The following is a 24,299-nucleotide window of genomic DNA, read 5'->3' on the forward strand; positions in this document are numbered from 1 at the left end:
CTACGTCACAGCACTACGGCAAGCCGCTAGCGACACGCTTAATTTCGCCGCTGCAGTTTCCAAACATGCGGCGCTGCTTATTGAAAGTATAGATGTAAGTGAGCGCGCCTTTTCAGTTCGTATCTTGTTTAGTAGACGTATATCTTGTTAACAAAATACATTAGCGACCATGCCTCTGCAAAGCTACTCGAACGCATAATCTTATAATAGAGTTTATTGAGTGAACGTCAGTCGTATAGAGATTTTTAGCTATCTTGCTAATGATGCAAGAACCAGTTCTACTCGTTGACGAAGAGTGGGGTCTATTTATATTTTCTTTTTTATGTGGTTATTTTCTTTAATATGTGAGACTGCTTTGTTTGCTGATGATAATAGTTAGAGATGTGTGTGGCAACCGGCAGCTCTTTATAAAGGCTTCATGATTGATGATAACGTCAATGTTCTCTTGTCTTTGCACCACATCATTGTCATTATGCGTAATATAATCCTTTTTTATATATATATATACAGAAATCTTTGATGACAGAAGACGTTTTGGACTATCAGGATGGCTTTAGAACAGCTCAGTGATGTAGTCCAGAGATGTGTGAGTGTCTAGATATGTGCTACTGTACTGTACATTCACGATGTGTCACCGTCAGTCACGTGTGTATTCACTTTTTCTTTAGCAAGCAAACAAGGATGAAAGCTTCTCACCGGAGGACTATGATTTATTCCTCACCGCAGGGAGAACCTGTATAGAACAAGGCGACAGTGCTCAGGTTCTCAGCATCCTAGTCGATGAGAAGAACAAGGTGAGTTGGAGAGCATCTAGTGCACTTTGTGCTTCATCTATGGAGAAGGACAAATTCTGGAAGCTTTTTCCTTGTTTTACTCAAGAACGTTGTGAGATGCATGGGCTGGAATCTGCTGGGACCTCTGGTACAGATGCTCCTGAAGAAGGAAGAAAAAAACCTTCCCCACTGCCATGCCATCCTGTCACATCTGCTGGAGGTTGTTTATGTCTTGTTCTTAAACTTTGATGAGATATTTGGTCATGACCTGCTGTAAGTTTCAATGCTGCCTCCAATTATTCATAGTTGTTTTGTGAAACAGGTTTGCAATCCTAAAGAGCTGCTGGTGGGTTTGTTGGAGCAGGTGGAGGAGGCTGATTCTGCATCCATTGCTGAGACGCTTACTCTTCTCCTCAAGCCTTTACAAACAGGTTCCTCATCTCTTAGTCACTGAATCATAAACACTAAAATGTTGAAATGTATCGTTGAATATGTATTTTTTTGTGTTGGTGTTTAGTTAGATGTGTAAGTTCTTGGAAAGGGTTTTAGTGAACTTCTGACAGCCTAAATGTTTCAGCCACTGAAACCATCAATTTTATGGGATGAGAAATGTCAGATTTTAGCTTTAATATGTTTAAATTATTTTAACTACACTACTGTTCAAAAGTACATTTTTTAATTTTTTGAACAAAGTCTCTTATGCTCACCAAGGCTGCATTTATTTGATCAATACAGTATAAAAAATTCAGTAAAAACATGAATATTGTGAAATACTAATCATAATTAAAAATAACGGTTTTCTTTTTTAATATATTTTAAAGAGTAATTTATTCCTGTGTTGGCAATTCAGAATTTTCTGAAGCCATTACTCATTATTTGAAATATGGTCTATATTTATGTAATATTATGTATAGGGATGCACCGATATCAACATTTTGGCTTATACAATAACCGATAATTCTTTATATTTGGAAGCCGATAACCAATATATTGGCTGATAAATCTAAATCCACATTTTTATATAATTTATGAGAACCTGATTACAATAACAAAAGTCTCACTATTAAAAGTCTCAAGCGCACAATCATAATGTTCTCATTATAATTTTATGTAGCCTATGACAGACTTCCGCTGCACATGTTGCACTTAACTGTGTTTTCTTTTTTTGAAGTGATTCCAATCACATTTAAAGCAATTCAAAACCATCAAGGTGAACAGTTCATATCTGGAGTGTCTCAGCTGAAGGAAAAATCTATTATTTATTGGCTTTCATATATCGGCCAAATTTCTTTTCGGGCCGATAACGATAACATTAAACTTGAACATATATCGGCCGATACTGATATGGTGGCCGATATATCTTGCATCCCTAATTATACATGTATTCACTGTCAATTTTGATTTTTATGTAGGCCTGTCTGGGCGATATGAAAAATTGTGTGTGTATATATATATATATATATATATAGTGAGGAAAATAAGTATTTGAACACCCTGCTATTTTGCAAGTTCTCCCACTTAGAAATCATGGAGGGGTCTAAAATTGTAATCGTAGGTGCATGTCCACTGTGAGAGACATAATCTAAAAAAAAAGAATCCAGAAATCACAATGTATGAATTTTTAAACTATTTATGTGAGATTATTTGAGATGGTGGTCCAGTGGGTCCAGTGGGTTAAACCATGGAACTGACACACAGAACGTTGCTGGTTCGATCCCAGCGGTCACCACCAGTGTGTCCTTGAGCAAGGCACTTTACTCCATGTTGCTTCAGGGGGATTGTTCCTGTAATAAGGGCAAAAGCGTCTGCCAAATGCATAAATGTAAATGTATTTGTATGATACAGCTGCAAATAAGTATTTGAACACCTGAGAAAATCAATGTTAATATTTGGTACCGTAGCCTTTGTTTGCAATTACAGAGGTCAAATGTTTCCTGTAGTTTTTCACCAGGTTTGCACACACTGCAGGAGGGATTTTGGCCCACTCCTCCACAAAGATCTTCTCTAGATCAGTCAGGTTTCTGGCCTGTCGCTGAGAAACACGGAGTTTGAGCTCCCTCCAAAGATTCTCTATTGGGTTTAGGTCTGGAGACTGGCTAGGCCACGCCAGAACCTTGATATGCTTCTTACAGAGCCACTCCTTGGTTATCCTGGCTGTGTGCTTCGGGTCATTGTCATGTTGGAAGACCCAGCCTCGACCCATCTTCAATGCTCTAACTGAGGGAAGGAGGTTGTTCCCCAAAATCTCGCAATACATGGCCCCGGTCATCCTCCCCTAATACAGTGCAGTCGCCCTGTCCCATGTGCAGAAAAACACCCCCAAAGCATGATGCTACCACCCCCATGCTTCACAGTAGGGATGGTGTTCTTGGGATGGTACTCATCATTCTTCTTCCTCCAAACAGGTTTAGTGGAATTATGACCAAAAAGTTCTATTTTGGTCTCATCTGACCACATGACTTTCTCCCATGACTCCTCTGGATCATCCAAATGGTCATTGGCAAACTTAAGACGGGCCTGGACATGTGCTGGTTTAAGCAGGGGAACCTTCCGTGCCATGCATGATTTCAAACCATGACGTCTTAGTGTATTACCAACAGTAACCTTGGAAACGGTGTTCCCAGCTCTTTTCAGGTCATTGACCAGCTCCTCCCGTGTAGTTCTGGGCTGATTTCTCACCTTTCTTAGGATCATTGAGACCCCACGAGGTGAGATCTTGCATGGAGCCCCAGTCCGAGGGAGATTGACAGTCATGTTTAGCTTCTTCCATTTTCTAATGATTGCTCCAACAGTGGACCTTTTTTCACCAAGCTGCTTGGCAATTTCCCCCTAGCCCTTTCCAGCCTTGTGGAGGTGTACAATTTTGTCTCTAGTGTCTTTGGACAGCTCTTTGGTCTTGGCCATGTTAGTAGTTGGATTCTTACTGATTGTATGGGGTGGACAGGTGTCTTTATGGAGCTAACGACCTCAAACAGGTGCATCTAATTTAGGATAATAAATGGAGTGGATGTGGACATTTTAAAGGCAGACTAACAGGTCTTTGAGGGTCAGAATTCTAGCTGATAGACAGGTGTTCAAATACTTATTTGCAGCTGTGTATCATACAAATAAATAGTTAAAAAAAATCATACATTGTGATTTCTGGATTTTTTTTTTAGATTATGTCTCTCACAGTGGACATGCACCTACAATGACAATTTCAGACCCCTCCATGATTTCTAAGTGGGAGAACTTGCAAAATAGCAGGGTGTTCAAATACTTATTTTCCTCACTGTATATAAGACTCTTCCTAGTGATTTTGAATGAATTCTAAATTAACCCGATCCTCTTTTTGCCCCCATCGTGTCCTGAACCTCTCAGTGCTGCTGAGGCTAGGCATGAAGAAGGCCTCGTCTGTAGGCATGGCTCTCTCCACGCTGCTCAGCCAGGTGGCCAGACTGCCAGTGCCTGTCACCAAAGAGCAGGAGGAGGATGATGTTTTCGGCTTGTGCTGCTGCTGCACTGCTCTACTACAATTTGTGAAGCCCTTTGTTGAGGAGATCAAGGAGAAGAAGGACAACAACAGAATATCCAAGGACAATGAGCTCAGAGTGGAACTGCTCAAGTTGTAGGTGCCCAATTATGTTGTTTAGAATTATGTCGATTATAATTTTCAACCTAAATTAATGATATATCTACAAAATATCAGTTATCGGTATTGGTAAGCATTGTATATTTAATTGTGCATACTCATTTCCTTGATTTTTACATTTAGATTACCTTTGCTGTTCTCTAACTCTTAATTAGTTGATCCTTAAAAACACTAATAATGTAATATAACACTGTTAAATGAAATCTTTAGCAAAATCTCGACGTTATATTGGTGTGATACGCAGATTCATTTAAAAAAGTTAGTTTATAATTTTTTTGAGAATGTAACTGCTTTAATGTCGGCCATTTATTTATTCTATTTTGTATCCAGCTGTATGAAGAGTTTAAGTGAACCTCTGCTGGAGGTGCAGTTGAAAGATCCAGACACACTTCAGAAATCCCCTCTGAGAGACTTTGCTACTGAGATACTGGTATAATATTGCATTAATTTTCTTAACTATTCCTTTATTGCATGAAGAAACTTACGCTGTCGTTCAAACATTTGGGATCAGTAAGATTTTTTCAAAATAATTGAATTCTTTCACAGTTTCCATCAAGCAGTTTTCTGCATTGATTATAATAAGAAATGTTTCTTGAGCAGCAAATCAGCATATTAGAAAGATCTCTGAAGGATCATGTGACACTGAAGACTGGAGTAATTTTAAGTTATTTCACAATATTACTGCTTTTACTATATTTTTTATCAAATAAATGCAGCCTTGGTGAGCTTATAGGGATAGTTCACCCAAAAACTTAAAATTTTCATAATTTACTGACCCTCAAGTTGTTCCAAACCTGTATGAGTTTCTTTGTTCTGCTGAACACAAAAGAAGATATTAAGAAGAATGCTGGTAACCAAGCAGATAGAGCAACCATTGACTACCATAGTAGGGGAAAAAATACTATTATGGTAATCAATAGTTGCTCTATCTGCTTTGTTACAAACATTCTTCAAAATATCTTCTTTTGTGTTCAGCAGAACAAAGAAACTCATACAGGTTGATAGAACCTGTGATAGTATAATTTGCACTATAATATTAACATATACATAATATACACAATAACATAATATTAAATCTAGAAATATCTGCTAATGTATTTTAAAACTGCTGCCTTGATATACCTTTTCATACTTAAAGGGTTAGTTCACCCAAAAATGAAAATTAGCCCATGATTTACTCACCGTCAAGTCATCCTAGGTGCATATGACATTCTTCTTTCAGACAAATACAATCTGAGTTATATTAAAAATTGTATTGGCTAATCCAAGCTTTATAATGGCAGTGAATTGTTGGGTCATTTTTGAAGTCCATAAAAGTGGATCTATCCATCATATCCTCTGGGACCCAGAGAAAAAAAAGTTTTTTGAATTTAGTATTTTAGGGAAATAAAAAAACATTTTTGAAAAATTATATTTTATTCATATTAGGGGTGTGCCATATCATAACGTCCACGATAATACCGGTATAAATTTTTACATGATAAAAAAGTGTCATATCGCGATATCAATGATATAGCGACGCGATGGCGTATGGCGCATTTACGTTCCCTAGCGCGCACAACAACAACACCTGTCAGAGTACACGAAGAGCAGCATGTCAGCCTCCGATATCGACTTAGTACCTAAAAAGGGAGCTACTTGGTTATAAGAGGTCAGCCCTCTTGACAACTGACTAAACATTGACAACTTAAAGCTGCTATTGATGTTTGCAGCGCAATATTTGACCGGAAGGGTAACATTGACAGTTATTTTGGTCAGTTACGGCTCGTTAGATCTAGAATTCTGCCTTCTTTGAATCAGACACAGAGATAAAGTAGTGCGTTACATTTATTTGAATGAATGGATTATAGAATTTATTTGGATTAGAGAGAGAGAGAGAGAGAGAGATTTGTACCTGTGACTGCGTCTGTTCAGCGTCTCTCTTAACGAAGATGTGGGTTTATTACTGAAAAATAGCGATGTAACCCCATCGTTGCTGAGAAATATAATTTAGTGATCCTGTAACTTAGCTATTTTGTTGCTAAAAGTCACGGGGCGGCGTTAATAGTTTCTGTGCTCATGAATGTGCAGCGCGATCTCTGCTCTCTGAATGCGAGTGACGCGCGCGCGCTTCAATAGCCCCGTTTACATGCACACTTTTATGTCATTCCAATTAAAATCATTCCGATTGAACGATTCTGTGGACAGTTTACACGAGACGTTATCTAAACCGATCTAGTGTTGCTGTAAGAAACACCTCAGAAAAATTAATTCTTCTGTCAGGCGCAGTTGAATTAGAAAGTGCCTGGGACAAACGCTGTCAGATGAGATGGCGTAGCCAGGCTATGTCTGTGTCATTTTTCCAACATTTATCTTCATAACTTGTTACAAAATAAAAAGTTTTACACTTCAGAAATATTAATGTATCCTTATGAAAGCAGTGTTTATATGCAGCATTTTCATTCGGACTTTCAGGCTTTTAAACCGATTACAGTGCTCCGTCTAAACACACCTGAAAAGAAAACAGCGCATTAATATAGAACAAGGATTCTTCTGACTTGGAACAACCTGTGCATTAAACGATTTTATTGCACACCTTCCAACCAATCAGAATCAAATATTCAGACAGACCATGGCATAAATTACATTATTGTTAAACTAAAATGTTATGTTATGGTTTTGTTTGCACTAACAAATGCTGCTGCCTACCAGCTGTAATAACCAATAAAACTTTGTTCCATACATTTTTTTTCTATATCGTCATAAAAATCGTTATCGTAAATATTCTTGAAATATCGTGATATAATTTTGAGGCTATATCGCCCACCCCTAATTCATATGTTATGATATGTCCTCTGTAGTTGACACCAGGGCTCAGTTGTATAGGCAAAAACAATGGGATCTATTTTTAATTCACCAATCAATTTTTAGGTTTCAGGTTTTTTTTAAACAAACTTTGTTTAAAGATGATTCTGAACTATGTTATGAAAGATATAACAAAAAAGCACTGATATGCCATTTTACTTTATGCAATATGTGGGTAAAATGGCCATACTTGGATTTTCCCATTCAATACAATGTATCTATACACTGCATCAAATAAGCATATTAATGTGTTCTTGGTGCAACATGTAATGAAAAAAATAAGTGTAATAATGGGAGTAATAATTGGCAACATTTTCATAATAATATCTAATATTTCATAGGAATATTGATATGTAATTTATTTCCTTATTCACGTATGTCTCCAAAATGCCTGATAAACATGATTTAAGTCCTGGTGTCCTCTACAGTGGACATGTATGAAATCAATGCCCTGTTTTGTAACAGAAAGTCATATTTTGACTAGAAACCCATAACATTTTCCTGAGATGTTGATTTATAACAAACAATTTGAAAATTAATACGATTTAAATTATAATTAAAAAATATTATCATATTTCCATAAGAGTGCTAAACATTAATGTCAGCCGTTTTTAAAGACCAAGAAGAAGTTGTTGTCCTGTTGAAACCTCCAAACATTTGGTATCTCTGCAAAGCCCCGAATGTGCTCTTTACAGGACATCCAGACTGTGACATGTATGATGTCAGAGAAATTCACTAAAATATAATGTCCACTACAGTGAACAAAAGTCTATTCCTGGGTCCCAGGAGGATATAACTGCTCCACATGGATCTGGGGGGTTAATAAAAGCCTTCTGAAGCGAAGTGGCGCGCTTGTGTAAGAAATATATCCATATTTAAAACTTTATAGACCAAAATAACTAGCTTCCGGCAGTCAGCGGTACGCAAGTGAAAGAGTAAAAAGTTACGGTGAAAGAGTAACCCTTGACCCTTGAACCCTTGATGCATGCGTATTGACGAACACAGAGGCGCAGAGGATAGAGTAAAACATAACACCGGTCATGAATTAGAAGTCTAAAATGAGAATTTTTAAAGAGAAATGGCTTGAGTTTTTTGCCCAGCACTATCCGCAAGAGGAGTCAAAGCTTGCGAAGCTCCTGTACATCTTGCCAGGGGTTACTCTTTCGCTGTAAAGTCAACTTGCGTACTGCTGACTGCAAGAAAAGTATATAAAGTTTTAAATATGGATATTTTTCTTACACAAATGCGCCACTTTGCTTCAGAAAGCCTTTATTAACCCCCCGGAGCCGTGTGGGGCAGTTATATGATGGATAGATGCATTTTTATGGACTTCAAAAATGACCCAACAAGTCACTGCCATTATGAAGCTTTGAAGAGCCAGGACATTTTTAATATAACTCTGATTGTATTCGTCTGAAAGAAGAATGTCATTTACACCTAGGATGGCTTGAGGGTGAGTAAATCATGGTCTAATTTATATTTTTGGGTGAACTAACCCTTTACTTTGCATTATGTTCCATGTTTACAGGTAATTTTGTCAAATATTGGGGAGTCACTCCCTGATTTGTTGAGTCGTAATGTGCTAAAGAAAAGGGAGGTCCCAGGCTTTCTCGAAGAGGAGGTCAGATACCCAAAGGAGTCGCTGGCCTGCATGTGTCACCTGCTCTTTGTGAATCACGTAGCTGTGGACATCTTTCCAGCGGTTCTCAGGTGAAGAGAGAATCTGTTGACCATGTGTATTATGAATCAACACCGAACAAATCCTCATGTCAATTTGTGCTGACATTTATTTGAATGTTTTTTTTTTCAGTCCGGTTTTTGTTCTTCAGTGCAACATGGAATATATTGAGCTGCTGTTAAGCAGGTACTTATGAAGTTATGACCGTGAATCTGCATATTTGTATGAGAGTCTTTTGAAACACAAGATTTCACTCAACTCTTTTGATCTTCATTCATAGAACTGAAGTATCCCGTCTGCTGAAAGGATTGGTAAGAGTGACCACATTATATTTATGGTTTATACATAAATTTATTACAGCCTGTTTTAATATTCCTTTCATTCTTTTATCATAGGAACTGTATGAAAAAAGTCTTGTCAGAGTTGAAGATAACAGTCTACTAGTAGATCTTCTGGAGCTGAAGACATTTTTCAGTGTTCCACTGGTAAAAATGTTATTACTAATTATGCTGTAACAAGTTATGTGTGTGATTTAGGTGAGGTCTTGTTCTAAGACTTTCTGTTTTCTGTTTAGAACTTGGTTAAAGTTATGACGTTGTGTCCGGACCAGACTTTGGTGAGTGAGATGATCTGTTGTGTATATGTTTGTGTTATATTGTTATCATTGTTCATTTTGATTTGTCTTTGCCCACACCACCACAGAGAACGAAAGGCCTTAAAGTGTTTCAGCTGAGTATTGACAAATTCAACACAGAGGCCAAATACAAGTTCTTCAGGTACACCCTCCTTCTGATATTTTAACATGAAAGCTTCTCATTCTCAAATCAAATAGCCGCCTTGCCATTGTGCGTCTCTCAGAAATCAGAGCTTTGACAAGCGATACTAAGATATTACATCATACACATGTTCTACTATTTGATATAGTTATTTAAGCCTTGTAGGCTATGATATAATATGTCTCACTCTCTCCCAGAGACGGCAAACATTATCTTTATAACTGGTTAGAATAAGATTTGCAGTTGTCTGAAGGCATATAGCAATTTTCAACCACTGAATATTTCAATTTCTTATTTGAGGTTGTGGATGATTGTCCCAGGTGACATAACTCTGTACACAAAAACAAACAAAACAAAAAAAAACCCATTTCCTTTTATTTATCATTTAGTGTATTATTGTTTTAATGGTTTCCATTGAAACGACAAAACATGTGCAGAGCTTAGCTGATGATATTAGGGTTATTAGAAACTTTCATGTATGGCATTCCCCCAATTTTAGAGGCATGTTGAAAACAAGTCACCACGCAGGGGTGGAGGGATATGTTATCAAGAATATCAAGAATCAGATTGACTTTTCCCTCAAGGTAAGAACCTTCATAACCTTTGTTTGTTTCCATTTATTTTTCACTGCACCTCCATTTATTTTTTTTGTTGCATTTTTAGCCAAGTAATGGTAATGATTGGTTCCTGGGTAAACATCTGCTGCCACTACTGCGACTAGTGCTGTGCCTTCCACACGGACCGGAAACAGACCTGCTGCAGAACTTAGACAGGTGAGACCTCAGTCTTACTGCCTCAGTGGTTGCTTCAGTTGCAGTCATTTGACTTGACACATGCATTATTCTGTCCACATCTGTATCAAACAGGATCATGGAATCACTGAACCTCCTGAGATACATGCTCATCCGAGATAAAGAATGGGAGAATGAGGTAAGGGTAAACCATCTTCTGATGACTCTACATCAGTGGAGCAAGCAGGGAGTCGGGAGCCACTAGGAGTCTTTAGCACACTTCCATGGGGCATAAACAGATTTAAACTGAGATAATAAGATAAAACAAGCCTTAAAATAAGTGAAAAAAAAATCAAGATGGACACTGACATTTGTTCCCTCAACAACTGTGATGTTCACACAGTCTTGGAAGGGAATGAGGGAATTTTAAAAGTGATTTGTAGAAATGGAAAAGTGGTGGAAATGAATATTTCTTCTGATTATTTCTGTATTTTGAATATAATTTGTCTAGATATATCAAGCTCTTAAATATTTTGAAGAAAAAAAATATTATCCAAGAGCACATTTGGTAATCAAAAACCAAAAACTAAAAAACATCCCCAAAACTATGGGTGCTCCAGAACAAAATACTAAAATATATTAGTGGATATTTCCTCACAAAATGCATCCATGTTACACTGGTTTTGTTATTTAATTTTTTAAATGTAATTTTTTGTTATTTAAATACCAAAGACATTTTCCTGGACGTGGATGTATACTACCTAAATATTTTATTGTGTAGAAATTGCTGAGAATTGTTATTTTTGTATCATTTTATTTTTTTTAATTAATATTTTAAGTTTTTATTTTATGTTTTCCATTGTTTTAATTGAGGTTTTAGGAATTGTGTTGTTTGTTTTTGTAAGTTAAATCGAATTTTAATATTTTTTATGAAAACATTTAATAATGCATTTTTTAGGAATTGTGTTGTTTGTTTTTGTAAGTTAAATCGAATTGTAATAGTTTTTATGAAAATATTTTCCAGCTTTAGTTTTTATTTTAGTACATCAAGTTAAACTAAATGAAAACGAGAAATGTTGCCTTGGCAACTGGCTGAAATAAAGTAACTAAGGTTTTTTATATTTTATTTTAGTAAATTAAATTAAATTAAATTAGTAAAATGTAGTTATTTTAGTTTTAGTTAACTGTAATAACCCTGTTGCTGAGAAATTGCAATTTGTTAGTAGATGATAAATACATTTTTGGAAGATTTAAATTTATTGGTAATAAAAAAAGAGTAATTAATTAGTGGAATTATGGAATTTAATTACTATATTTCTAACAACAACAGCAATAATTTATTATTATTTTAATATATTGTCACTACTATTTTCTGTAAATACAAGTTTGAAAACAAAACAAGTAGCCTTTGTCATTACGGCCTTGAGACCCACTGCTCTACAAGGCATAACAAGCTCCCACATCATATTTAATTTTTTCCTATCTGTTTAGACAGGAATTTGGACAGAGCTTTATAAGATTGAGGACAACTACCTGAAGCCAATGCGGACCGGTCTAAACATGTCCAAAGCGCATTATGAGGCAGAACTGAAGAGCATGAAAGAGAATAAGAAAAGCAGTTCAAAAGGTCCAATAAACTCTCATTCTTAATCCCGAACTTAACATATCTGTGCTGTGTGAACATAGCTTGTGTCACTTGTAGTCAGGCTTCTAACCCTTTTTTTTGTTCAACAGACTCTAAAGCATCAGCCTGCACAGTAACTGTTGACAATGAGAAACTGCCCAACATGACACCAGAAATGCAGATTCAGGTATATTATTTTGTGCATCAGTCCAAAAGGCGCTCGAATACAGTGGACACAGCTAACAGTGTTTGCATGTCACTTCTGCAGGTTCTGCAGTCAGCCCTCTTCACATTTGACCTGATAGAGAGCGTCTTGGCAAGAATCGAGGAGATCATCGAGGCTAAAGAAAAACCCCTGTCATGATGTGAGAGACTGTATGAGCCTTATAGCATCTCCTCTTTCGGTTAACATAGTCACGCTTCTCAAAGCACCAGAATCCGTGAACGATCCTTCAACTAATCGAAATAGTTTTTTTGGTGCCATCAGCTCTAGGGTGGGGGAAAAAAAGCATGGACTACTTTCGTTTTGCTTTATTTTACCATATCTGTGTCCACTCTGGATGTAATCACTCTCCACTCTACAGTAGCATATTATTGTTGTATATTGTCAGGGAGAAAAGATGAAATATTATTTGCAACTCTTTACGACAGATTTTCATTTTGACCTCAGAACCATGATTGTGCAAATTTGTTTGACATGTCAAGATACTAATGTAAAAAAGTAATGTTAGGTCACCTATAAACGTATATGACAAGTTATTGGATTATTATTACTTGCCGACAGGCTTTGTGTGTGTATGTCAATCACTAAAAACAAACACTGTGAATTATGCAAAAAATTGCACGGATTAAGATGCAAGCGGAAATTGAATTGAAATTTCCTAGAACTTTGCGAAGCCGTTTGTTCCTGCATTTTTACATCTTTCTTGTCTGTGAAGTTTTTCTGTGGGAGAAATATAAGGAAGCGTTCTCTAATTTTGCTACATGAAATGATTCCTCAGGCTTTGAATAAATACTGTTTTTCATATGCAATTTTTCTTTTTTCACATAGGGCCCAATTCAATAACCGTCCATGTGCACCCTTTCACAAATTACAAATAATCAAAAACCTGCATATTGAAATGTATTCGAAATTCACAAATTTAGCAACTGAAACCACAGTTCTGGGTGTCCTCATAACATTTTGATTGAATGAGATGTACTTCAAGCATGTGATCGCTCATTTAGAATAATCTAAATTACAAGGTTAAGAACGAATTAAAAAACACCTGTGTTTTGATTTAGATCACATCTTTTGTGAGAAGTTCTGTGCATATAAATATGAACTATCCATGCAATTATTAGTGAATGAGGCCTATTTTTATTTATTTTATAATTATGATTATTATTGGAGAAACAAGTAGCAAAAACAGTCTGGTGGTTTCGAAAAGTGTTATTCATTTAATTTATCCAAAAAATATTTATTATGACAGAACCTTACATTCAGGAAGCATTTTCTCAAAATTAAACAAATAGGTTTCAACTTTTTATTCTAAAAAGTGAATCTATGGAACCACCTCCCCCAAGAAAAAAAATAAGACAAATAAATAAATCACTGTACAGCATGTAGTTAGAAAATAAATGCCTTCATGTAACCCTTTACAGAATAATGCAAAATTCCGAGGGTGCACAAAAATTAATTTGTCATATCTTTGAAGAGTGGATGCTGCAGTGCCATGGAAGCCGTTATCCTCGTTGCTGGATTTAAATCTAACAGTTTATCCAGGAGGTCGTATACATCATCAGGCACTTTGTCCCAGCCCATTTCCTGCAGCTCCGCACTGCTTTTGAGTGAGCCGGAGCTCTGTTTCTTAGCGGGACTCCCAGCATCCTGTTTGACTTCTGCTGGGTTACGTGAAGCTTGAAACTCAGCAGGAAGTGAGGCGTCTTCCCATGATCGCAAACCTCTCAGAGTCTCACAGAGGATCCTCAGGTCCAGCCGAGGAAGTTCACGACTGCACACTATAGATTTACCTGCATTCAGAAACAAAATGATATTCTTTCAACTGAAGGCGTGAGAAATAAGATGAAAATCGACATACAGCACAATCCAGAGACATCTGTCCCCTTGAGCCTGTTGACAAACGACATACCAAACGTCTTCGCAGCCTCCATCGTCTCTCTAGATCCTCGAATGGTCATGATCTGAGTAAGAGCGATCAGATCATCACTGGCTTTAAAGAACGGATACCTCCCGCTCAGCAGTGACAGCATTATGACTCCTGCTGACCACATGTCAATAGCTGCAAAGAGATGTGCTTTTATTAATCAGAATTCATTATGAAGTACAACATTTCAGTATGAATCTGTAAAAAGATAAGACGGAATATGAATTGCACACCATATTAAATTTGTGCTGTCAGATGTGGGATAGTCCTACTTCCTATTCCAACGCTCAGATTATTTTGCACTGCGTATCAAATACAGATTTCCTGATTTGATTCCCACGATTTTGAATCAACTTGATTCAGTTCTTACTTATTTGGGTATATTGATGATGTTAATTCAGTAACCACTCTGATTCAATCAGTAACAGTGCGTCCCAATTCACATACTATCCGTCCTAAATAGTATTCGAAAACAGAATTAGTACATCCCAAATCGTGGTATGTAGAAACGAGTTATCCAAAGATACCCGGATGGTCTACTATTAGTTCAAAGGCCAGATGTGCACACTCTGACGGCTAATATTGCCCACAACCCATTGCGAGTTGGACGAGGATTCGATTAAAACTACAAACGCAGAAAAGTGTTAAGACTACAAACATTACGGACGTGTGAGTCAAACGGTTAAGTAGAGGTTTCGATAAAGGGGTTTGAGTGAATAATTATCAGTATCTAATCTTTCAAAAAATATATTTATTTAATATTATTTTCCACATTATATTTCATCTGCAACAGGATTGAGAACTTTTGTAATGATACGTTTGGCCATCAACTTTTAAATGCATTATTTAAATTGCAAACACACGAGGAGAGTCTCTGCATGAAAAACACACGACTGGCAGATCAACGTGCTACAACAATTCTCTCCGAAATGGTAGGAAATTAAATTAAATTGAATGTGGAGGGTTTTAACTGTGACAAGATGATTGGCAGGGCAATTTAAACAGTGACAGGATGCTTGTAACTAAGCGACAGAGCTGTCTGTAAAAGATGACAAAGCAATGTCCCAAAGCTCAAATACTATTCTGCTACACACTCAAAAGTATGTACTTTTTCTTCATAAAAAAGTACATACTTTTGAGTAGGCGAATTGGGACGCAGCATATCTAAAGTTTGAGAGTTGTTTTAAAGATTCATTAAAAGAACCAACACGTAAGAGTCATTTGTTGGTGAATCAGACTTCAGTGGTCATGCCGACAGTGTGTGTTGTGCAGGTGTGCAATTATCAGTTGAAAGTGAGTACAATCAAGTGGCATTTTATTGTACTTTTCCAAGTAGGAAATTGGAAAATGCATTCATGCTGAATCATATTCCAAATAACAATATGCAAAATATATTAAATGTCAATGGGTAGTTTTACCTGTTCCCTGGTTGGGGCACTTAGTCAGAACCTCAGGAGCCCTAAAGCCTGGGGTACCAGCCCTCGGAGCCACCTGCTGTTTCCTGTGAAAGCAGTTCAATTTTTCAATGACTGCACTATTAAATGAACCCTGTAAAGCCTGACGTGAGACATAATAGTCCGAAACTTTTTTAAATTGGAACCGTTTTTGAATCAAAACACAATGCAAGAGACGACAAAACATGGTTTTCCCAAAAAATGATGTATGGGCAATCAAGTGAACCAAAGTTTCTTTATTCCCAGTAAATGTTCATATTGAAATATTACTAACAATATAGAAGTTATTCTAACGTTTCCTTTATAAAAACCAGTAAAGATTTCACAGCAAAAAGAAATCATTATGTTGATAATTTAGAGCCCTTAGAAATTTGCAGATCAAATATGATAAAGTAGGCTTTATGGGTTAAAACCCCCCGATATGACTTGATTAAGAGTGTGTACCTGGACAGGCAGATGTTGCAGACGCGGTCAGTCATGAAGCAGTTGCAGGTGAGCATCGGGCTGACGGCAGGGGGTTTAGGTTTCTGACTCTCTGCAGGGGCCTTCTGTCTCTGATTTAACGGAGCTCTCACAGGGACCGAGCGGTGCTTTGTAGAAACAATCTTGCGTGGAATTACCTCCTCTCTTTTTGGCTTTAAAAGCAATTCCTGAAATACAATTTGACAGGTAAAGAGCTGATAGTTATTCAGAAGGTGTCAGATGCAACCAGTGTGAGAAAAGACTCTAACCTCAACTTTGTCAGTGCCAGGTTTATGAGAGTTTGTGCCGTTTACGTTTTTCTCCCCAAATACAGACCGTGGTGCCTTATCAAGTCCCAACAGTTCCTTTGAGAGGAAGGACAAGTTTTTGACATAAGTTTTCTAAGATAAAACAATATGAACATGGAAGTGTAAACCTGGAAGTACAGTGTCCCCCATGTGACTCATAACCATATTAATTCATTTAACAAAGAGAGACAGTGCAGACACCTTGCTGTGTTTAATACGTGAGGGTGGGCAGGGTCTTTTAGCTGGTGCTTTAGTGCTAGACTGGACAGCAGGGTTTCTGGTGTTGGGTGGTAAAGGCACTAGTTTCTGTTTCCCAAGTGATTCCTCCACCATCTTTGACGACCCTCCACCTTTATGAGCTTTTGATTTCACCACCTTCAGCAGTTCTATCTGCGTGTCAGGAGTGCCCTGTGCCAGGCCAAAATCCACAAGAGTGTACCTGAGGAATGAGAAAGACGGGAATCAGCATGTTTCAGTTCACTTGGATCTAATCCAGTGGTTATCAGCCTTTTTGACTACAAGTCCCCCCTTTGTCTAAGACAATGTTGAGTGCCACTGAGGTATTCTATGGTAATAACATTTTCAAATGTAAAAAATAAAAATATTAAACAATCACTTCCTTAGGTTAAATAACACAAAGCTCACTTTAAAGGGATAAGTCACCCAAAAAGATTTCTGTCCCTCCATTACAATGTCAAAGTTATAAAAATATAATTCATATGAAACAAGCTTATTAAAACACAATCTCTTTATACAATGAACATATTTAATTCAGGAATTAATTATACATTTTATTCATACAAACATTGATCAACATGGAGCTCATAAAATATGATAAACAGAAGCTCAACCGCTCGTGCTTGAAATGCGAGAACAAACCTCATTGGTTGGTGTGTGTAAAGCATGCGTGTTTGAGCTGCCTTTTACCATATTGGATGAGCGCTTTGCATGTTCTTTAATCAATTAACTTTTTAAAGTGTTAACATTTTGGTGGAGTGGACTTTCAAATGGAGGGACAGAAATCTCAGGCTTTATTCAAAAAAAAAACTCTCTTCATTTGTTTAGAAGATGAACAAAAGTCTTACGGGTTTGGAACAGCAAGAAAAAAGGACAGGATATTTTTTTCTGTGAACTACAATTTTAAATTCCATTAGGAAAGCAAAATATTAGTACCAAATAGGCTATTGGATATTTTAAAGCTAATTTCCTTTGCTGTCATCTAATGCTCATTTAGCCCAGTGATCAATTGTTACAATATATCAAGAAACTGTGGCTATTACATGTGTATCAGGCAGAGATACTAGACATGAACATCAGGTACGTACTCTCTCCTTTGTTGATTGAACAGGAAATTGGTTGGTTTGATGTCTCGGTGGATGATTCCAAACTTGTGAATGTGTCTCAAGGCTTTGAGCAGGTGGAAGATGTAATGCTTCACATCCTGAAAACTCAAGGAGCCAACAATATCCTACAAGGAATGAAGACTTGTGGGTAATATCTTGGGTATAGAGTAAACTTTTCAAGATGCATCATACTTGGGTTAAAAGCACACATAAGGCAGACATTTACCACAAATGTTTGATGCTCCATGTATGGCATGACAATGACCACATGATGCTCTTTCCTGAAGCAGTATGTGACTCCCATCACATTTTCTGTGCCTCTGCAGAAGGAGATAAAATAGATAAAAACTGTAAAGTAACTCTGAAACCAACGTTTGCTCATTCTGAAATATCTTACATGGCATGCATCACTGAAAATGAACGGTGATAGGTCAAAATATGATATTTTCATCACTCACCCAGCAACAGTCAGGCACTGGAGTTCAGCAGCGATTCGCACAGGATGACTGGTGGGGATCAGGTGTTTCAATGCAAACATCCTTCTTGAACCGTCCGTCATCTGCGCCTCTGCCAAATACACTGAGCTGAAAGTACCTGTATACATACAATGATGCAAATGTTAACTAAGATTCATCAATCAGCAGGGAAAAAAAAGTAAAAGTATGACTTAAGGGCATTTAAATCCATTCCATCATAAAGTGTTTAAGTAGAAATTTTAGGGCAAACCTTCTCCAATTTTATCTATGATACGAAAGATTTGAGACAGCTGTGGCAGAACTTCATACAGGTATGCAATGTCCGTCTCAACATCCCCTGAACAAAACAGAATCACAGTTTTAATTATTTAAGTAAAATTACATAATGAAACGGAATTATCAAAAAAAATTGCTAGACATTACCTTGTGAAATAAATACATTTTAGCATACTTTTAAAAAGAGTACATACTAAGGAAATAATACACTGTAGAAGACTTAAAGGTCCCATGGCATGGCATTTTTCTATTATTTTATAGTGTTTCCTGAGGTGTACTTATATTATAGGTGTACTTTCCTGAGGTGTACTTATATAATTTAGAAATAAAAGGCATTTTGTCTATACTGCTGTTTGCCCTGTGGCTGACTGCCCTGTTTCAAGAGGCATGTCTGCTGTGAGACTTCAGTAAAAACGCCCACTGTTGTGATTGGCTGACATCTTTGCATTTGAAATGAGCGGAGGGGGCGTGGTTTAACGAGGTCTACGACGCATGAGCTGCTGCCAGAGACGGATGGACCTGAGTTCACTTCTCATCAGTTCTCTCAGCATGTCTCAGTTCAGGGTGAACTGTTGTAGTTACTAGAATATACTTCAGGTTATTAGTTTATTTCTAGTCGGAGGGGCTGTCACTCATGTCAGAAAGTTAGTAACTTTAGTAAATTATGGATCAGCGCTGACTCGAGATGCGAACCGTTTAGAACGATTCAGTCCGATTTGGTGAACTGGTTCGGTTCACTAAAAAGAACCGATTCAAAAGAATGATTCGTTCGCGAACCGGACATCACGGAGACGGAGCGATTGCTAACAAAGTTATTTATAGTAACTAGTGAGTTGTGAGAGCGCTGTCTGTCAGCGCGAGTTTATTGTGTTTGTATCTGAGAGTTCTGAATAAACACGAGTCCCAGTCACGCCGAGTCCGTCTTCATCATTATTCTACCAACTTTGTAACACATGCAATGTACCATTACAGCGAGATGAACGAGTTAGTAAGTTTGATTAAAGCATTATTTCTAGATATGTTCCAATCATATGAAAAGCGTCAGTGACGCGCATTGAGTAACTTACACAGCGCAAACAAAGACACAACAGCAGTAATTGAATGTAATCCAGTTTATTGTGGGGAAAGCTGCCTAGCCTAGCCGGATACCCTCACGCTTACCCTCCTTCTGCTTAATCTCACCCTGCGTTTGGTGCCTCCGCTGTGGGCCAGATGCAGTACTGGGGGTCGGGGATGTTGAAGGCCGAGCTTCGGCATGCGTGAGGTTTATCTCTAAAGATGTGGCTCTGCCGATGTTAAGCAGAAACTCCCGACTGTATGCACATTTAAGAACAGATAGACGCGACGAGGACGTACAAAAACACTGACTCACAAGATAGAAAACATGAAAACACCGTTCTGTCGGGAGAGAGAGAAGCCGCAGTGTGTGCACGAATAATAAATAATTAGCTACACATAAGAAATCACTGATCACAGATCAGAAGGAACTGAAAAAAGACTTCTGTTTTCATTTGTACATCCAAACACTGAGAAACTGCCAGCATTCACTCGTTCACAACCCATGATCTCTCCAGCGTTTGCATGGGCGTGCCAGATTCTCTGGGTGGAGGAAAGGGAGGAAACCGTTCCTGCTTGGACGTCAAACCAGGAGACTTCAGGATTGGCTCGTCTGGCCTGTCATTTTCTCAAAGGCAGAGAAAGACAGCCAGAACTCGGGTTTACACCGATCAACATTTCTATCCACTTAGGGACAATATTCAGGCTAGGGGAACTCATATTAATGTTGAAATACCTCATAAAATGAAAATTTCATGTCATGGGACCTTTAAGTGTGAATAATGTAATGTTTCTGGACACTAATTAATAATAATAATTAATAAATAATAATTCATTGTCTACAATTAAATGAAAAATGTATTACAGTTTGAATTTATATTAAATGCAAATGCAATTAAGTGAACTTAAGAGTGCCTTTTTGACCCACTTAAGTACATATTTATATGCAATTTCATAATTACTTTTAATGTCTTTTACATAAAAGTTAAACTGTAGGCTAGTGCAAAATATACTACCAAGCATTTAAAGGGATAGTTCACCCAAAAATGAAAATTACCCCATGATTTACTCACCCTCAAGCCATCTTAGGTGTATTTGGCATTCTTCTTTCAGACGAATACAATCGGAGTTATATTAATAAATATAGAGAATGGGAACGTGACGTCAGCAACGCAATGCATTCGTTGTCTTTAGGACACTGCACTACATTAGAGAATGAGTAGTAGTGGAGGTAGACTTTAAAACTTGTATTATACAGTTAAAAACACATTTGAATGGTCACCGCTTGCTGTGTTATGAACTGCCATAGCCGCTCTTTTACAACCTGCGTGGAAAACATATCTCAAATCATATCTCATATCTCGAATATTTCAGTTTACCAGCTTGGAAATAACAAGAGTAAGTGAAAGTAATGCTACCTTCATGTGCTATCGGAAATTTGACAATTCCCACTTCTGAAGTCGTGATTACGAGCTCATCCCATTCATATTTCGAAAGTGGAGGGCGTTCATGTGCAATTTTATACCAAGGAAAATTCCGTAATAATTCCGAGAGCACGTGAAGGCAGCATAACACTCGGAAATAAACAACTTAGCCAAAATGTGTCTTTATAATTTGTATTTATTATTTATAACAGATATATTACAGATGAATATTTTCTGAACCGCTTGAATGTGCTCACACCATAAATAATGCATGAAACGCGTCTGGAAATACTTCATTGTTCAGCTTCTCTCAGTAGAAGGAAATCTTGTACTTGTTCCATTTAAGTCCAGTAAAACTTTTTAGTACTGTAGGCTAAAGCGCTTTCAAATACAAATAATTTCAAAGCTGAATTACGAGCCATAATCTGTTATCCTTTAATGCACGTTAAGGAATTAGGGCGATATGATATAGGCAATGTTGATTGAATAAATGATCCACTGGCTGAGATCAAGCTATAAGTATATTTACTATTTTATATATCAGATACAGACATTTTAGTTAGGCTATTAAAAAATAAACTGCAAAAGACAAACCAATGTGTGGTGCGATAGAAGGCGGCCGTCTGATTTCTCATTGTATGAAACGTGATGAATATGTGCAGTGTCCTGGCCGCACGACTGAGCGCATGACTGAGTCATGTACGTAAGAGATTCAAATATTAGTCCATTTATTATAAGTAAGTGCAAGCAAGAGTTCTTAAAAAGTATTAAAGTAAATACAGTTGTTTTTTCCTCTGGTGATTCGCATTTGTTATCATTGTACGCTCCTGAGCGTGTCCTAAAACATGGCGGCGACTACCCATAATGCAATGCGCAATGACGTAGTTTCCCAGACTCTATCCTGATGCTTCCCAGCTTTATAATGGCAGTGATGGAGTCCAATGAGTTTGAAGCTCAAAAAAGTACATCCATCATAAACGTACTCCACATGGCTCCAGGGGGTTAATAAAGGACTTCTGAAGCAAAAGGACTTCTGAAGCAAATCGATGTAGTTTTGTACCAAACAAAATCCATATTTTAAAATATACAACTTACGCAGAAAGTGTAACGCCTCTCGCAGTTCAAAACACTTACACTACGTCCGACGTCATCATTGTGCCAGTAACATTTTTCTGACACAAACCCATCGATTCACTTCAGAAGGCCTTTATTAACCTCCTGGAGCCGTATGGATTACTTTTATAATGGATGGATGCACTTTTCTGGGATTCAAATTTTGGGCTGCCATTCACTGCCATTATAAAGCTTGGATTAGCCAGGACATTTTTAAATACAACTCCGATTGTGTTCGCCTGAAAGAAGAATGTCATATACACCTAGGATGGCTTGAGGGTGAGTAAATCATGGGGTGTTATTTTTTGGGTGAACTATCCCTTTAAGAGTACCTTTTGACCCACTTAAAGGGTTAGTTCACCCAAAAATGAAAATTCTGTCATTAATTACTCACCCTCATGTCGTTGGACACCCGTAAGACCTCCGTTCATATTCGGAACAAAAAAAAATCAAAATAACACCTTTATCCAACTGGTTCTCGACTTCCGTGTGTGCCTCCACGACGCATGCGCGAGAATATGACGTAGCGCCGGCGTCCGGGAATCCATGAAATACACACTTAAGCCCCATTTTGAGCACTACGCCGAGACCTAAAGCACGATCAATGTAGAATCCAACAGCTTAGACACGCGCATCTTCCTCTGCTCGTAAACAAATCGCTTCTGGGTCATATGTCCGAACGCCGGATCTGCGTCATATTCTCGCGCATGCGTCGTGGAGGCATACACGGAAGTTGAGAACAAGTTGGATAAAGGTGTTATTTAGATTTTTTTTTGCGCACAAAAACTATTGTCGTCGCATCGTAAAATTATTGTAGAGCCACTGTGGTGAGATAGACTTTGTAACGACGTTTTAAGTGCCTTTCATGGATCTTGGAAGTGTCAATGTACTGAATGCCAATGGAGGCCTGTCTGAAGCCTTTCTCAGCATCAGCTTTCAACTAAAATATCTTCATTTGTGTTCTGAATATGAACGGAGGTCTTACGGGTGTCCAACGACATGAGGGTGAGTAATTAATGACAGAATTTTCATTTTTGGGTGAACTAACCCTTTAAGTACATCTTTACATGCAATGTCATAATTACTTCTATGGTCCTTTACATAAAAGTTAATACAAATTGAAAATTGAAATGTGTATGTCAGGTGTTTAAATACATATATGTAACTACACAGATTTATCATGAGAACATTTAAAAAACATTAACTTTAATATAAAAAAAAGCTCACTCACTGGGAATTTTGTGTCTGCTTCTGCCCTTTTCAACACTTTGATGAGTGCTTCCCTGCACAGTCGGTGCTGCTTCCATTTAATCCCACAATAACCAACAGATCCAATAATGTGTGAAACTGTTGGATGACATTAGAATACAATCAATAAGTTACTCATAAACAGCTCAACTGGTATAATAATACTTGTTTAACTTAAGTTATCCAAATAAGGCCCATACAAAACACTTCAAAAAGTTAACCTCGGAATTTATACCGGTAATATAATGTAAAAAATATATGTAAAAAACTTACGTTACCTGTTGTTTTTGCTTTCACCGAGTACTGTAGTGTTAATGAGAAACACTGCATCCGACGAACAGCTGCACTCGGTGACGGAAACAGTTACCGTGCAAAGTTCATAAATTATGTTAAGAGATTATTTCGACGTTAAAAAGTAAATCCATCACCCTGCAAAACACGTTTATTAAAAGAAACCGCAAATATTTTAATAAACACACAACTCGGTCTTGTTTGAGGGGTCTTTCTTCCCGACCAACTCCAAGTTCCGCGCTAAAAAACTGAGACGCCGGTCACGTGACCACGACTGAGCTACAACCAGCCAACCCAGTCAATGCGTAGCTTCCCTTTAGCAAAATAATAAAATACATCCATGACCGATATTATTTCCGTGATGGCTGACATTTTATATGGACGTTTCCCGCCCAAACAAACTTAAAATGATATATCAAATGCGCAAATAATAAATTACATTCATTTAATGAATCATAAACTGTAAGAAACTGTTTGAGTTTATATTTCATAATTTTAAACAAGGCAACTCAACCATTCAAAGAAGGCGTTTCACTTATTGCTAACATATTAAAATACAACTCCTATTTTGTTTTTGTGCTTATACAACCATTACTCGTTTGTATTATAAAATAATTGGTGTATTAGTAGATTGAATATTTAAT

At 37.4% G+C, this 24,299-nt stretch overlaps 2 protein-coding genes across 2 annotated transcripts; one reads left to right on the forward strand and one right to left on the reverse strand.

Annotated features, from left to right (window-relative positions):
• Window positions 1–7: 7 nt before the first annotated feature.
• Window positions 8–13,087, forward strand: glmna (glomulin, FKBP associated protein a). The gene is made up of 19 exons (XM_079818612.1): window positions 8–94; window positions 511–586; window positions 669–794; window positions 880–993; window positions 1,096–1,204; window positions 4,134–4,380; window positions 4,735–4,834; window positions 8,777–8,958; window positions 9,059–9,112; window positions 9,207–9,237; window positions 9,322–9,411; window positions 9,501–9,542; window positions 9,629–9,702; window positions 10,202–10,286; window positions 10,366–10,475; window positions 10,569–10,632; window positions 11,925–12,060; window positions 12,168–12,244; window positions 12,326–13,087. The coding sequence occupies exons 2-19, from the start codon at window positions 548–550 to the stop codon at window positions 12,419–12,421; spliced, it is 1,776 nt and encodes a 591-aa protein (XP_079674738.1). The 5' UTR covers window positions 8–94; window positions 511–547; the 3' UTR covers window positions 12,422–13,087.
• A 312-nt stretch (window positions 13,088–13,399) lies between these two features.
• On the reverse strand, window positions 13,400–23,938 carry cdc7 (cell division cycle 7 homolog). Its single transcript, XM_079818613.1, has 12 exons — window positions 23,643–23,938; window positions 23,348–23,463; window positions 18,498–18,584; window positions 18,230–18,365; window positions 17,998–18,091; window positions 17,754–17,896; window positions 16,630–16,867; window positions 16,390–16,485; window positions 16,103–16,308; window positions 15,623–15,705; window positions 14,190–14,339; window positions 13,400–14,070 (listed from the first exon to the last, which is right to left on the reverse strand). The coding sequence occupies exons 2-12, from the start codon at window positions 23,421–23,423 to the stop codon at window positions 13,733–13,735; spliced, it is 1,647 nt and encodes a 548-aa protein (XP_079674739.1). The 5' UTR covers window positions 23,424–23,463; window positions 23,643–23,938; the 3' UTR covers window positions 13,400–13,732.
• Between the last annotated feature and the right edge of the window lie 361 nt (window positions 23,939–24,299).

This window comes from Gobio gobio (genome assembly GCF_949357685.1).
Source record: "Gobio gobio genome assembly, chromosome: 6".
NCBI lineage: Eukaryota > Metazoa > Chordata > Actinopteri > Cypriniformes > Gobionidae > Gobio > Gobio gobio.